Source organism: Salvelinus fontinalis, chromosome 16, assembly GCF_029448725.1.
Source record: "Salvelinus fontinalis isolate EN_2023a chromosome 16, ASM2944872v1, whole genome shotgun sequence".
In the NCBI taxonomy this organism is placed as follows: domain Eukaryota; kingdom Metazoa; phylum Chordata; class Actinopteri; order Salmoniformes; family Salmonidae; genus Salvelinus; species Salvelinus fontinalis.
Genome location: NC_074680.1, coordinates 35146552 through 35163243, shown reverse-complemented (window position 1 = coordinate 35163243; position 16692 = coordinate 35146552). Strand labels below are relative to the sequence as shown.

Sequence of the window (16692 nt, the reverse complement as noted above, 5' to 3'; positions counted from 1 at the left end):
TGTGAGGTTTCACCCAGGAAACAAACAAATGATCACATTTCCTAAATCCCTTAGTCCTGTCCATGTAAATGCGCAGAGCACATACTGGACACAACATATGCAATTGTTGATGCCACAATGATACCCTTTTGCTACTAGGTGCAAATTGCACACATGACGAGTGCACCGAGAATGCGCGAATGTCACTTACACGCTTTGCAGAAGCCAGTGGTCGTAATAGTGCAGTCTTAAATGAAAGAATATTCAGTTCCACCTGATCCAGCGGCTCAAAACGCTTTTGGCATAGAGCATCCAAAACAATTGATAAATCCCATGACGGGGCCAGCTGTTTGGACACCGGACACAAGCGACGTGCACCCTTTATAAAACGGGCGACAAGGGGGTGTTGCCCCACTGTCGTGCTCCCAAAACCCACATGACAAGCCAAAATAGCTGCCAGATATACTTTAATAGTAGAAAAAGCCTTTCCCTTTCTACAAATTCCTGTAGAAACGACAGGATTACCGGGACAGAGCACTGGAATGACACTGTCTGTATTTTAGCGCACCATTCCTCAAACACCTGCCATTTATAATTATAAAGGGACCTGGTGGATGCGGCTGTAGCACTCATAGTGGAAATTACAATGTGGCGCTATTAGTATGAGCGATAGCCCCATCTCCCGCACCCTGGCTAGGGTGGGGGAAATCAGGATCAGTGGGGGGAATGCATACAGGAGGACGCGTGGTCACTCGTGCGCCAACTCCCATCGGTGCATCCCGATCCCATAACAGTGGACACTGAGTATCCTCCATTGATGCATAAAGATCCACTGCTGGAATGCCGAAGTGCATCCAAACCTGATTGGCTACCTCTGGGTGGAGCTTCCACTCTCCGTGTAGAGGGTTCACCCTGGAAAGTAAATCTGCCCCCAGATTCAGTACTCCTGGTACATGAGCAGCTCTCTGTGACTGGAGATACACACTGCTCAACATAATCAGTATGTGGGCCAGTGTGTGTAAGTGAGGGGAACGCAGTCCGTTTATGTAAGCCACAACAGTGGTATTGTCTGTTCTGACTAGAACATGACGACCCTCCAAAATGGGAGGAACAACTTTAATGCTAAGGACACTAAGGAGCTCCAGGCAGTTTATGTGAGTAGAACGGAGATGGGGTCCCCACACCCCGTTGACTGTTCTGCCCTCATGAGTCGCAACCCAACCCGAGAGAGATGAGTACGTTGTGACTACTTTTCTGGATAAAACAGTGCACATCTGAGCACCCTGTGACGGACACATCCTATGTCTCCAGGAGTGCAGTGCTACCATGCAGTCTATGGAGATCTGAACATGGTGATGTTTGTGACGTATTGGGCTCAGACCCAGAGAAGAGACCCAGCGTTGAAACCCTCTCATACTCAAACGTCCAAATGAAATGACTGTTAAAGCCGATGCCATCAAGCCTAGTAGCCTCAGGCATGTTTTGAAAGAGACCAGGTTCCCTCTGCGAAACAGTACTAGGCAATCTTGGAATGTTCTTATACGTTCCATCAAAAGGCGAGCTTTGAACGATACCGAATCCAGGATTAAACCTAAGAAAGAGATTGTCTGCGTGGGAATCAGAACACTCTTTACTGTGTTTATTCTGAAACCTAGAAGTGTAAGGTGTTCCTATAATAGCTGACTGTGTTCTAAGATCTCATCTTCGATTGCGCACACAGCAGCCAATCGTCTATGTACGTCATCAGCCGAATGCCCTTCTCTCTGAGTGGGGCTATAGCTGCCTCGGTACACTTCGTAAAGACACGAGGTGACACAAGAGAGGCCGAAAGGGAGCACCAGAAATTTGTAGATCACGCACTGAAAAGCAAACCTGAGAAATGTCCTGTGAGGGGAGTATATTGAGATGTGAAAGTAAGCGTCCTTCAGGTCGACGGATATGAACCAATTGCCTGGGCGCACAGAACGTAGCACAGCAGTGTGTGTCAACATTCTGAACGTGTACTTTCTCATGTGTCTGTTCAGTGCACAAAGATCTAAGATCGGGCGTAGGCTGTCCCCCTTTTTTGGAACCAGGAAATATCAAGTAAAAACCGCAGTGGCTTTGCTCGGGAAGAACAATTCTTATTGTCCTTTTTCCTATGAGCAATGTGATTTCCTCTCGGAGTACATGCGCTGATTCCACCTGAGCCTGAGTGCATATGATTCCCTTGAATCTGGGCAGGGTGACAGTGAATTGCAGTCTGTATCCCCTGTCTATCGTGCCCTGTACTCAGTTTGACACTGCGCATGCCTGCCAATTCTCTCTCTGCTCCGAGAGAGGGCTGACCCGCGCTTTCCCCCATCGATGGTGCCGCAGCACCCTCTGTCGGGGGGAGGGTGTACGACAGGCCGTGACGCACTACGCGTGTCCGGCTGGCTCGTAGCGGGAGCGCGCTCATGAGAAACATGTCTGACTGCTCCCTTAGCCTGTAGCCTGGTTGCGCTAGTGTTAATTTTTTAAAATGTGAACTGACATTGGGGAGTGTTTGAGACAAGAGGGGGGCTTTGTGGAAGCACCCATCTGAATACTGTCTCTTCTCTTTAGGCTGTACTCTTTGACCACCAACTTGGGCCCAGTACGCTGGACAGAACACTGAGGTGCCTGGGAACTTGCACCCTGGAACAGGCTCAGGATTGGAGGAGGGGATAGAACAGTGCATGGGGGAGACTGTTCTTGCCTCTCTGGCGATGGGGACATCGCTAGGCCATGCACTTCTTTCCCCTTACCCCCTGGGTGGGGATAGGAACAGGCTGGCCCCTTGGTGCCATGGGCGGGAAGGAGGGCTTCTTAGACCCTTAGGATCCAAGGTTCCCTGCTGCCCTGGGTTCGCAGCCTAGGTGGCTGGGCGTCTGGGGATCTTAAAGGTTGAGGGTGGTCGACCTGCTGCAGCCTGGGCGAAGGTGCGGCGAGGCACAGGGAGGCACTGGGCTGTGTATTCCTGGGCAGACAGAGCTTCACCCTCCCTCTTTCTCTCATCACACCGTTTCTGCATCATCTCAACAGTGGGTCCGAAAAGGCTTTTAGGGTCTACTGGAGCATCTAGGATCTTCAGCTTCTCACTGTCAGACCCCGTGGATAGGTTGAGCCGTCCAGATCTCTCCTGGGATATTATGAGTCCCATGGCTCTCCCTGACACCCGGACAGCGGCTTTGAGCAGACGCAGGTTGAGGTCTGTGGTAATACAGATCTCATCCCATAGACCCGGCTTTGGTTTGACCGCTAGCTCCTCCTGTAGCTCTGCCTGGTATGTCGAGAGCACGGAGGTGGTGCTGAGAGCCCTCACCGCTGTGGCAACCGACCTGTAGACCTTCTCTGTCACAGAGAACTAGAAGCGTTCATACTTAGTTGGTAAGGTGGGGCCAGCCGAAGTCATGGAAGATTTCTGGCTGGGATGTAGATGGGAAGCCACCAGGGGTTCAATGGGGGGCATGTGGGCCAGCCCAATCCCTGTCATGTCAACACAGTCTAACATTGACCCACCCTGGACAGGGCTCTTGGAGGAGAAAGGTGTACTCCAGGTATGGGTAACATCCTCCAGACATTCTGGGAAGACTGGTAGTAATTGCCTGGCTGCCCGTTTAGCTTTGGGTAGCCTCTTACCCCCATAGTGGGATGTGGTGGTCTCTGCTACTGTGTTGGGCCAGGGAATCATCAGTTTCTTAGCCACGCATTTGCACAATCCTGCAGGGCCACACAGAGAGCTGGTGTGGATTATGACCCGCCTGCGTGTTTGGTTTCTGATTCCCCGGCAGGAAGCTTGGTGGGCTGGCATGAGGGGATGATTCTGAAAGGAGACTGTCGGAAAATCCTGTGGAGTCGGTGTCGTCTCGGATCAGGAAGCCCGGGCAGGGGGGGGGGTCGCGAGCTTGCTGGTGTCCTCCAGCAACGGTGCCATGGCGTCGAGCTGGTCGCCCCAGCTAGCGCTAGCCGTTGCTCCACAATCTCCCGTGGGGATATCCATCACCTCCGGTGCGCCGGTCCCCATGTTAGGAACCTGTTGACTCAGGCTAGCTTGGCGTGCTAGCCTGCGATGGAGGCTCTTCATGGTGAAGAAGGCACAGTGTGGACAGGAGCCAAGGGAGGCTAATGCTTCCTGGGCATGTTGCAGCCCAAGGCAAGCGGAGCACACCGAGTGGGTGTCCTTGGCCGATAACTTATTTCCACAGGAGCAGATTCGTAGTGGGAGCTTCTCCTCGTTTGAGGTGGGAGATGCCTTTGTCGCATAGCTTGGATGCTATGTTTTTAGCTGCCAGAAAAAAATAGCATGGTAAGCTAGTCCGATAGCTAGCGATTAGAGTGGGTTATCTTCGACGGTGGCACTCGGTGTGAAGGCCAGGTACCGTTTCCGAAAGGACAGGTTAGAAAAGATAGCTTGATGTAGCTAGTAAACTTTTTTTTGCCAAAGTAAAAAAAGAAAAGCTAGCTAGCGTGGTGGCTAGTTTGCCGACGACTAATCACTGTTCGGATACAGCTAACTTGGTTGTGAACGAGTTAGCCGTGTCACAGCTGTACCCGTTACTCCCTCAAATAATTTCCCTCTAGCTATGGTGAAGGGAATCCCAAGAAAATCACCCGGCGAGTGAGTTGTAAGCTCACGTCTGTGGACAGTTTAGCTATTTCAGGAAAATGCAGTCGTGTCGAGGTAAGCGTTCTGATGAAAAGCGAGAAGAAGTGTTACAATGACTCAGAAACGCTGCGTCAGGGTCCTTTATAGGGTAGGAAGGACACCCTTCCCCGACGCACATGTCTCGATGTCCAGCCAATTATGGCTGGCGTAGTGTAATAAGGCTTCTGATGTATATGCTGGAGGCGTATCCCATAGTGAAACACCGAAACGAATACTTGAAAAAAAAAAACACAACCCTTATGCTCAGTTGAAACTTTCTTCACTGGAGGACTTCCACACGGTACTGTTTTCCCATTTCATTGATTATGTATAAATGGCTAAAATAATTTAATGACAGTTAACAGCAGTATAGCAGCATTGACCATGAAAATATATCTTAAACACCTTGCTATAAGGTTCAAACAACCACCCTTCCCATATGTAGACATGTAGTTTCCTCTGATAAATATGACGGCTGTGACACTAACCCACAGTCTTCTGGCGTATGATGTTCCTGGCCTTCTCCATGCCCGGGGAGCCAGCGGTGGTGGCACTGCGCTGCCTCATGGCTGCTGCTTGACCGCTCCCAGGCTGGTCCCTGCTCCAGCCCTTAGAGAACGAATGGTCCACAGCCATCTTCTGGCCCTCGTGAGCGGCCCCTAGTGACCAACACAGAGAGGGAAAGATTGGGTACAAGTTGGAACGTCTCTGTGGTGTTAAAAAATAGAAAGGGAGGGAGGGAGGGAGGGAGGGACAGACAGAGAGAGTGATGGAGAGAGCAGTGGTGTAGTGGTCCAATTGCACAGGCACCTAGCAATGTTGTTTGGTTAGCAGTGTTTCTGTAGCACATGAATTGGAGTTTGAAAAATAAATGGCTACTGAATTGATGCAATAAAATAAGGTTTTGGGAAAGCATTTCCATCTACCAGAAGATGGTTAGGCCTATCATTATCATTGCTATATTTTTTATATTTCTTAATTGTTTTAAACCTGGACATTTTACTTCATATTATGAGGAATGCCTTACCTTACTTTAAAAGTAGCCTATAGCCAAAATCCTACCATAGAAACGTGGAGGCAATTATTTTTAAATTGACTTAGTCATATGCTTTCTCCTGTTCTATTGGCTTTATCTTCGTCAAATTAGCAATCCATGATGGTTGTTGCATATTTAAATCCCCTCTCTTTCTAAATTTCTAACTGATATTTCCATCTCTGTCCATGAAACCGCTTGTATCTGCGGTGCACATTTTAGAATGCCCGGTTTCCTGCAAATTGCAATGTGGTACATTCACGCGAAGGCCTACCACCGTTGGTACATTGCTGCGCCTAAATGTGAAGAATTAATTGTTTATCAAAATTGATTTGAAAAGCCATAGTCAATCAATCAATAATTTAATATTTATTTTAGCAAAAAAAGTATTTTTAATTTACAATCTGTAGAAGCTATGAGAATAGGAAGGTTCAATTATTTTGTGAAGCATCACAGCACAGTTGAAAATATATGGCAAATAGAAATCCGAAATGGATGATGTTGAGAGATAGATGGGAGGGGTTGAATGGAGCTGAAGGGTGGGACTAATAACAAGATAAACAATGTAAAGCATACGGATCTGTAAAAAGTATATAGGTTCAGGACTTTTGTGAAATAGTACAGTTACAAATAGAAATCAAACTGGATGGACATCAGAAATAGAGGAAGGACTAAGAACAAACAAGAGAGAAAGTTTGTAAAGTAGACTAAAATGTGTATCTGATGTATAAATTGAAGGTAGAAGCCGAAGTGTTTATTAGTTTACTCCAACTGGGGGATCGGTGGTAGGGTTTGCGGGGAATAATAATAAAGGTATATTCTTTAAAAAAGTATGTATGTCTATATGTGTATATGTATGCATGCGTGTATGGATATATATATATATATATATTTACCCAAAAAATATATGGGGGATTGGAAATGATGCAGACAATTACATTGATGTAAGCAACATTCTTTCCGCAATATTAAGCTGATCCACCCCTTAATTTCAAATAAATAAATAAAAAAAATATCAAAATTCTAAGCTAAACATTCTGATCTGTTTCATCAGCCTTATTAATTAAAATGGCGTATTCCTCCACTACACTACTTTGGTACGTATCAGTGGGTATTAAGAAGTGAGTACATGCAATGCCCACAAAAAAATAAGTGGTTATATGGCGTATACCTGCCTATACCCTCCAGTACACCACTGAGAGAGTGATAGAGAGAGGAGGCAGTGTGTGTCCATCAGAGTGAGTACCTTTTCCCTTGTGTTTCTTCTGTTTCTGTTCGCTCAGCTTGTCCAGGGGCAGCTCGTTGAGGTCCAGACTGTACAGGTTATGGAACAAAATAAAACATTTAAAAAAGGGGCCAGCCCTCACTTAGATTCCATCACAAATTGAACCTCTGTTTAATATTACCGTACAACTTCAATTAAATCGCAGTCTCAAATAGCCGCCGGTCCCTTTTAATAGTCAGGCAACGGAACACATTTCAGCAAATAAATGCCTGTCTCAAATAAACGGCAGGTCTAAATTAATTGTTTACGAGGTTATCATGAATTAGCATCAATTGTTTACGAGGTTTAATGTTTGATTTATTCATTAAATAAATAAACATTAAATAATTTAGTAATGACTTGAAAAAATGGCAATTATCTGTTTTTATCGGCAGTAAGAAACTGCTAGCCACTAGCTAACTGGCAAGCACAAAAACAGTCAACAACTTCGGGAGTACAGACCCCCAGAAATCATCATATCGCCCTCTATTGGCGAATGTAAGAACTACCGAAAATGCACAGTCATTATTCTGTCAAGGATCTTTAAAAAAAAATACATAATTGAGGCATACTAAGACAAAATAAACTTGACAATGTGTAACAGATAACACATTAGTGCAGGAACTAATATAATACATTTATTAAAATGCTGGAAGTGAATGCTGGAATTAAACAATTAACTATGACAATTAACAAAAGCTGTGTGCATTAAGGAAAAAGACTCCTGGCTCGAATAGAAGCCTGTCTCTAATAAGCACCTGTTGTGTTCAGGGATTTAATCAAATATTTGCCCGGGCTATTAATTGAAGTTTTACTGTATTTTCTTTACATGTCTTAACAAAATGCTTGGACTTGCATTTTACAGTATGTGTGTTTAGCACGTTCTCTCCTGTCGTTACCTGTACAGGTTGCGGGCCAGAACTTTGGTGAGCGTCTCCATGGTGAGGGACCACTCTGTGACCAACTCCTCCCAGCAGGTGAGCGAGGACAGCACGTCCAGCAGGTCGTCCCACAGCTCCCTGGAGATGTACACGTTCAGGTTCCCTTTGATCCAGGCCACTATCAAGGTCTACCAGAGGAGGAGGAGAGTCAGAGACAGACAGAGTAGCATGACAAGTAGAAACATCCCTTAGTTAGGTCTCATGCAGAGGAAGGTTATGGAGGCACCATGGCTCTCCCAAACTTATTTTCAACATTTCAGTGGGAAGCGAGGAGAGGATTCAAGGAGAGGACATGAGGAATCATGAAAATACTATTAAGAAAAAGCCATTGTGGTTAGTCACAGTAGGTGTCCCAAATGGCATCCTCTTCCCTATATAGTACAGCGCTGTTAACTCATGGGCCCAGGTCAAAAGCAGTGCATTATATAGGGAACAGGGTACTGTTTGGGACACAACAACTGTATGTTGTGGGGACTACGCTGGGTACCTGAAAGATGGCCCCGGCCAGCCTCCCAGAGAGGGTGATGTTCTTCTTGCCATGGGGCATGATGGAGGGAGGTCTCCTCATCACACACTCAGTCACCCTCAACAGCACCAGCAAGATCTGCTCCCTGCAGACGCACAGACAGACACCAGAAGGGTAGCTGTCACATAGGATCCCTCATGTTACACAAAGAGTGAAAGTTCCTACCCCTCCACCTTGGCCCTAACCTAACATACCAGGCATAAAATAAACGCCTGAGCAGGGTCTCTGCATCCGGTTTTAAGGGGGAAAGGAAGCTAGGTTGAAGATACTGTATCCCTGAAAATCGTATGTGGACACCCCATCAAATAAGTGGATTCGGCTATTTCAGTCACACCCGTTGCTGACAGGTATATAAAATTGTGCACACAGCCATGCAATCTCCATAGACAAACATTGGCAGTAGAACGGCCTTACTGAAGAGCTGAGTGACTTTCAACGTGGCACTATCATAGAATGCCACCTTTCCAACAAGTCAGTTCGTCAAAATTCTGCCCTGCTAGGAGCTGCCCCTGTCAACTGTAAGTGCTGTTATTGTGAAGTGGAAATGTCTCAGAGCATTAATGGCTCAGCCTCGAAGTGGTAGGCCACACAAACTCACAGAATGGGACCGCAGAGTGCTGAAGCACATAGCGCGTAAAAATCGTATGTCCTCGGTTCCAACACTCACTACCGAGTTCCAAACTGCCTCTGGAAACAAATTCAGCAAAATAACTGTTCGTTGGGAGCTTTATGAAATGTGTTTCCATGACCGAGCAGCCGCACACAAGCCTAAGATCACCATGAGCAATGCCAAGCGTTGACTGGAGTGATGTAAAGCTCGCCGTCATTGGACTCTGTAGCAGTGTAAACGCTTTATCTGGAGTAATTAATCACGCTTCAGGTTCTGGCAGTCCGACGAACTAATCTGGGTTTGGCGGATGTCAGGAGTACACTACCTGCCCCAATGCATTGCGCCAACTGTAAAGTTTGGTGGAGGAGGAATAATGGTCTGGGGCTGTTTTTCATCGTTTGGCCTAGGCCCCTTAGTTCCAGTGAAGAGAAATCTTAACACTACAGCATACAATGACATTCTAGACGATTCTGTGCTTCCAACTTTGTGGCAACAGTTTGAGACAGGCCCTTTCCTGTTTGAGCATGACAATGACCCCGTGCACAAAGCGAAGTCCATACAGAAATGGTTTGTCGAGATGGGTGTGGAAGAACTTAAATGGCCTGCACAGAGCCCTGACCTCAACCCCATCAATCACCTTCGGGAGGAATTGGAATGCTGATTGCGAGCCAGGCCTAATCGCCCAACATCAGTACCCAACCTCACTAATGCTCTTGTGGCTGAATGGAAGCAAGTCCCCACAGCAATGCTCCATCATCTAGTGGAAAGCCTTCCCAGAAGAGTGGAGGCTTTTATAGCAGCAAATGGGGGACCAACACAATAGTATTGCCCATAATTTTGGAATGAGATGTTCAACAAGCAGGTGTCCACATACTTTTGGTCATGTAGATTACCTAACCAGACCCTTCAGATCTGCAAACATAGAAGGGTTCGGGCTAATGGGAGTGGTAGGTAGCAAATTGGGTCTGGCCATAAATGTATGCTATGCTTCCCCATTAGAACCAATACGCTGCTCAGTGTTAGAGTGTAGTGTTGTGGTGCTGTACCATGTCTTCTGGTCCATGGTTTCATGCATGACCAGGCTGCGGTAGATGTTGAGGACTCTCTTGCACATGTCAATATGTTCCTCCAGCAACACCTTGAGCTCGTTGGCTGGCTCCAGCAGAAAAACGTTGGCAGAGTTGGTGACAAACACCTGGGGTGAAAGAGAGCGAGGGGTAGATGATGGTGGTGAAGAAAGGCATGGAACTGGACAGTATCGGATGGAAGTTAGTGATCATTACAGAATAAGACTTTATGTGGTTGCCGATTTAGCATAATGTGTGTATGTGTTGGGCAATAGAAAATACCTGTAGAGTGGGCTGAACACCGGCATGCACACTGTACTCCAGCAGCTCTTTCTCAGACACTTTATTCACCCCCTGAGGACACAGAAAGACATACACAAGAAGTGTTAGACTGAGAGACCATGAAGACAGGCTCCATCATGTGTACTTACTTGTCTTTGTTGAGGGTTTTGTTCATTAGACACCAAATGTAAGAAAACAGACTGAAACAAGGGGTCATTTTCCATTGCAAAAATGTTTTCCTTAGTGAACCCTGGTGCTTCCATCCATCCTCCCCCACACAAAGCCCCAGCTCTCACCTCCTCCTCCTTCTCAGTGTCCTGCTGGGGTACAGGCTCTAGGTTGATCCCCCCAGCCGTGGTAAAGAACCTCTCTTCCTCCGGCTCCCTCATAAACACAGGCTTGTCCTCCTGGGCGAACCATTCCAGGTACACCCGCACCACCTTCCTCATGGCTGCAGCCTCACACATCGGCAACAGGAAGGCCTGAGAAAAGAGGACAACACATCAATGTCACTGTGCTGTTTTTTTTAAATGGAGCAGACTTGTTTATCTTCTCTGCTCTCTTTGGGGCATACAGCCACACAATACCAGACTTTTACAGGGGTATTCAGACTTTTACAGGGGTATTCAGACTTTTACAGGAGTATTCAGACTTTTACAGGGGAATTCAAAACATAGTAGTAGTAGTAATATAACTTCAAGAAGGGAAACTTATTTATCACAACCAGAACCAGAAAAACACAATGTACTGTGCATGTGAGTAAGTGTGCTGTACCTGTCTGAAGACCTCGGTGATGAAGTTGACGTTAGTCCTGGAAGAACAGAGGACTCGTCTCACCACCTCCTTGTCAGTGAGGTGCTCCTCGTCCATACTACACAGGCTGGAGGAGCTGGGCTCCCTCTCCGTCAGGGTGGAGGTGTTGGAGTGGGACTGCTCACACCCAATCGCTCTGTCCAGGCTGCCTGCCCTGGGGCCCAGGTCCTCCCCCAGGCCATGTCCCCGCGCTGCCAGCCCTGCTGCTGCCAGCCCTGCTGCTGCCCTCTGGAACACAACCAGAGAAACACAACCACCATTAATGCTTCCATAAGGACTGGAAATGTATGTAACACAATACATGAGTTGGAGGTTCACTAGTATATTGCACAGACAGAGAAATATCACAACTCAAAAGCTGTCCCAGAGGCTTTGTTTAATGTAAAGATAGTTATACTAACCCTGCATACTTCTGCCCTTCAGATGTGCTGCCTGCATGGCCAACCTGGATGCTTTTTGCCACGCTCTCGCTATGATTCCTAGATATAATATATACATTGTGCTAACCCAGGAAAACTCTCCCCTCGGGTATGTATACGGTGATTACCTGGATGTTCTTTGGAATGCTCTCCCTCTCTCCGTCCACCCCGGGGATGTGTGTTCCAGTGTTGGATCGTGGCTCCAACCAGAAGGACACCAGCCAGCGGATGAAGATGACCCGGGCATTGAGGAGGCTCTCCTTGGTACAGTACACTGTGTCGTTGGTCTCTGGGTCTCTCTTCACCACACTGTAGTAAGGCTTTGGTCTCATCGAAGGAACCTCTGGAGGGGGGACAGACGGAGAGGTTGAATAGAGAATGCAGATGTATCACTATTCCCCTTTTCACACCATTGTGTTGACCCAACCCATACTGTGCTGGCTCTGATGTACTACTGAGCCAGCTCAGCTCGGCTCAGTAGTACCAAAAGGGTATCAATGTACTTCTATGCACACTGCACCACTATAGTAAAATGCAAAGCTAAGAATCAGCTTTAGAATGTATATAAACAAAGAACTATCTGTTTCTTTAGCTCATACTAATTCAAATTAGTGTCCTCACCCAGTATGGGATGGTACAAACTGGTCTCCTTGGAGAAGTTGGGGAATATGTGCGGCAGGTAATATTTCTTGAAGTTTCCAAACAGGAATGCAAAGCCCTTCTCGTGGTTGTCTTTACACTTCCACTCCAGACTTTTGGCCTGCAGGGGGAAAGACAACAAGAGACTACTGTTAACAAAGAGCATTTCAGAAACAGGACCAGAGACAGGGAGTGAGAGGAGGCACTGTCTGCGGCAGGGAGAGAGAGAACAGCGCAGTGGTTAACTCAGTGTGTTTGTGTGTGAGCATACAGTACACTGCAGCAAAAGCATGCCGATGCAACTCAGCGTTAATAATGTGTTTGAGCTATACATATGAGCTGTGTTGTTGATCCCGTTTCATTTTGAACTGAACTACTGCTTGAGTTCATTGTGGGTGACTTAACATGATGTAAGGAACTTTTCAGGGGGTTACGGTCATTTGCACTTCTCAGCATGCAGACAGACGTCCATCTCAAAAGGCTTGCTGGTATGTAGTAGGTAATATTGCATCCACGCCAAGCATGATAGCGTTGTTAGTAATTAAGGGAAGAGTACCTGGTTTACCATGTATTTCAGAAGAGCCTCTAGAAAGTATCCTGTGAGGTCTTCCTGGGCTTTATCCCCTGCCTGAGGAGGGACCAGGGGACTGATCTCTTCTGGAGTCACTTGAGCTGAAGGAATGGAAGAAGAAGGGAAAGAAACAAAGGAGGAGATAAAAAGGATAAATAGCAAAAGAATCAGCCCCATGGGCTTGACTGATAATTAGGTTTGACATTGGCCATAGGAGTTTGAATCTGAAATATGTTTAGGCTGCAGAACAGCAGACCTGCCAACCCTGTCCAACGTTTTAGAGTACCAGAAGCGCACAGCAAATTAGAGATAACTATCCATAACGTTTTTCTTAGCACATGCTCCCAAGTTTAGTCTCTAAAGTAGAGGAACGCTTGTCACCTCTCAAACAGGGCCAATCACTAGGGCCAGCTCAATCACTAGGGCCAGCTCAATCACCAGGGCCAGCTCAATCACCAGGGCCAGCTCACAAGTATTGGCTTTTTAGACACGGTTCCTAAGCAATAGTAAAAGCAAAATCATTTTGAAAACATAAAAACAAAACAGGAATGATCGCGTCGACAGACTGGTTACACAAAGCTTAAGTAGGCTACCGCAAAGAGAATCTGAACGCTGTTCGCTAGGCTACCGCAAAGAGAATCTGAACGCTGTTCGCTAGGCTACCGCAAAGAGAATCTGAACGCTGTTCGCTAGGCTACCGCAAAGAGAATCTGAACGCTGTTCGCTAGGCTACCGCAAAGAGAATCTGAACGCTGTTCGCTAGGCTACCGCAAAGAGAATCTGAACGCTGTTCGCTAGGCTACCGCAAAGAGAATCTGAACGCTGTTCGCTAGGCTACCGCAAAGAGAATCTGAACGCTGTTCGCTAGGCTACCGCAAAGAGAATCTGAACGCTGTTCGCTAGGCTACCGCAAAGAGAATCTGAACGCTGTTCGCTAGGCTACCGCAAAGAGAATCTGAACGCTGTTCGCTAGGCTACCGCAAAGAGAATCTGAACGCTGTTCGCTAGGCTACCGCAAAGAGAATCTGAACGCTGTTCGCTAGGCTACCGCAAAGAGAATCTGAACGCTGTTTGCTAGAAGAGTCCGCTGTTTCATCCAGGTGCCTATTGGATCTTTGCAGCACATAAATCATTTCAGATTTTCGAAATTTATAAAATCTCAAATCTAGTGCAAAGGCATTTTAGAAGCATTGCTTCTATAGCTAATACCGGACACTCATTCATTCTCCATCACACAGTCTTCTAAACTCACGACTCCATTTGATGCCAAGATGTTTATATTTATTTTTGATTATACTTTTGTCATGCTTTTTGTGACGTGGATCATAATTACAGTTACAGTCCATCCAACATCCTCGTAATGTTACGTGGAAAATACAACTAATGGGACGCAGAATAAAATGTATATCACACTCGCACAAATGCGACATTTGCATTTCATTTCTTTCACTAGAAAATGCGAGTGAACTGCTGGCACTTTAGAGCCCACTGAATGTCCATCTTATGTTCGCTAACGTTAGCTTGAACCAATGTGTTTACCTTTCCACAACACACAGAGTCGAAAAGGGATTTGTCCATGTGTTTACGTACGGCTGACAGTCGGCAAACTCAACACTTAACACGTAGCTACGTCCAATAATGATGTATTAATCTCCATGTCCATTGACACAAATTCCGTACATGTCTGTATGTTACAGCTTGATAATCGGGATGTTAGATTTACTCAGTGGATTCATTTTTTATTAAAATGTAATTACATTATTATTTATATATATATATATATATATATATATTAAAATCAGGCCCTATTCATTTCTGCATACTTTTAACATTGGATCTCGAACCTGCGTACATGGACAGACAATTGCGTAGTTGGTACGCAAAATGTGTGCATGTTGGCAGGTCTGGAACAGTCAACCTCAAGATTTTTCCTTATAACTACAGTCACTAGCAAGGTGATAGGTGTAGAGATACTAACTCTCCTGGAGGCTGAGAGGGGGATTGACCAGGTTGTCCAGGGTTCGAGGGCCCAGCTCTGACTGGGGAGATGGAAAGCCAGGGATCAGACAGGCAAAAATCCATAGCTGCTCTCTCAGTGCGTTGCCCTGCAAGGCCTGCATCCATAGCAGGAACAGACGTACACCCTCCCTTCGGATCTACAGGGGAGAGAGACACAGTCAGGAACATGCTCAGAAATATAATCGAGCCTTTCTATATTTATGAGCATACTATTACCAAATACCCATAGTAGTCAACACCATTGTGAAAGACGAAGACAACAGCAAAAACAGAAGTACTGCATGTACAGAGGCAGGTTGGCTACTGGCGATGCTACTGACGAATGAAGGACCACTCTGATGTACCTTTAAAGAGTTCCCAGTGTGCAATAACTTCTTCAGAATGAGGCCTGTGAGGACACAACAAAACGCATCACATGGAATATCAACAACTGGACTGCCACTCCCCCAGCTCTTACCACACCCAACCAGCCCCGCCCCCAATACTACAGCACATGTCAGAGTTCTCGGTCAGACCTGGGAGAACCTCATCCCCAGGTCCTTGGCTTTCTCTGGGTGGGCTTTGTATCCAACTGCACAGTGGTCTCAGTGCAGTGGAAAAGGAGAGACCACCAAGTGGAGGGGTGAGGAGAGGGCAGTGGAAAAGGAGAGACCACCTAGTGGAGGGGTGAGGAGAGGGCAGTGGAAAAGGAGAGACCACCTATTGGAGGGGTGAGGAGAGGGCAGTGGAAAAGGAGAGACCACCTATTGGAGGGGTGAGGAGAGGGCAGTGGAAAAGGAGAGACCACCTATTGGAGGGGTGAGGAGAGGGCAGTGGAAAAGGAGAGACCACCTAGTGGAGGGGTGAGGTGAGGGCAGTGCACTAATATGCTTCACTCTCACTCCAAATGCATGTTATAAATCATGTAGCTACAGTCAGTACTAATACAGACATTGGTAAGGGAGGAGTGTGTGAGCCTGATACGCACTTAACAGGCTTAACCTGCTTTTCAAACACATGATGGGACCAAATGTCTGATCATGAGGTAAAATCTTGAGAAGGGATGGGCAACTGGCAAAATGTGTAGAATTGCAGGAAATTAACTCTCTACTGTCAAGAGGGGGGCTGCTAAAATGATGAGTTCACCTACATAAAAATGTTGCCCATCCCTGATCTAGAGAAAAAAACCACATTCCCACTCATCTGATGAAGATGTCCACACTCAATGGCAGCACAACATGTACAAAGGCCTAGTACAAATGTACCTATGCTGTGGAACTGCCATCGTCCTTGTATTCGCTCTGGTAGGAGTTGCAGAATTTTCTGTTAACAGAACATAGAATACAACAGTCAGGAGTGGTATGAAAGCCAGTGTCAGTATTACTACTGAGTTGAAACAAATGAATCCATCTTCATTGGAGAATATAATGTCAATTGACCAAAGACTGTCAGTGGTCTAGCCTCTCTGTTGTGGATGAGCTATATCATCAGCCAAGCGGTAGAAGTCTCTGACTCCATACGAAGAAGACCATGAGGCAACAAGGGACAGGTGAGGTGAAGACACCTTTCCAGGGAAATCTTTGAAAGGAAGACTAGTGAGACTAGTTTGACTAATCTCACACATTTCAACACCTGCAACGACTTAATCCCTGTCACCTCGTCTGACACACAAGGAGAGGAAAGGCAGTTCTCTCAGGGAAACTTTTTAAATATCACTGGCCTTAGATGTGAGGTCAACTGCAGCAGGAGGACTAGGCCCTACCTGTAAGGATACTATGAAGATGTAATGCCACATAACTCATTCACACCCATGTGAACTGGGAAAAGGCCACTAGCTGTTTGGCAAACAGACACTCATTTGTTTTGGGACCATAAACCTGCCTCAGCTCACTGTCTAGGTTT

At 46.4% G+C, this 16692-nt stretch overlaps 1 protein-coding gene across 1 annotated transcript in view; it reads right to left on the bottom strand.

Moving 5' to 3' along the window:
- LOC129813074 (ral GTPase-activating protein subunit alpha-1-like) overlaps window positions 1-16692 on the bottom strand; it is a 130432-nt gene that overhangs the window by 90787 nt on the left and 22953 nt on the right. The window contains exons 4-17 of the mRNA XM_055865231.1: window positions 16056-16113; window positions 15156-15199; window positions 14771-14948; window positions 12778-12893; window positions 12204-12342; window positions 11711-11925; window positions 11125-11391; window positions 10647-10832; window positions 10351-10422; window positions 10048-10196; window positions 8353-8476; window positions 7832-7993; window positions 6907-6982; window positions 5116-5286 (exon numbers count right to left, since the gene is read on the bottom strand). Coding sequence (XP_055721206.1) covers window positions 5116-5286; window positions 6907-6982; window positions 7832-7993; window positions 8353-8476; window positions 10048-10196; window positions 10351-10422; window positions 10647-10832; window positions 11125-11391; window positions 11711-11925; window positions 12204-12342; window positions 12778-12893; window positions 14771-14948; window positions 15156-15199; window positions 16056-16113 — 1957 coding nt within the window. The remainder of the gene's footprint in view (window positions 1-5115; window positions 5287-6906; window positions 6983-7831; window positions 7994-8352; window positions 8477-10047; window positions 10197-10350; window positions 10423-10646; window positions 10833-11124; window positions 11392-11710; window positions 11926-12203; window positions 12343-12777; window positions 12894-14770; window positions 14949-15155; window positions 15200-16055; window positions 16114-16692) is intronic.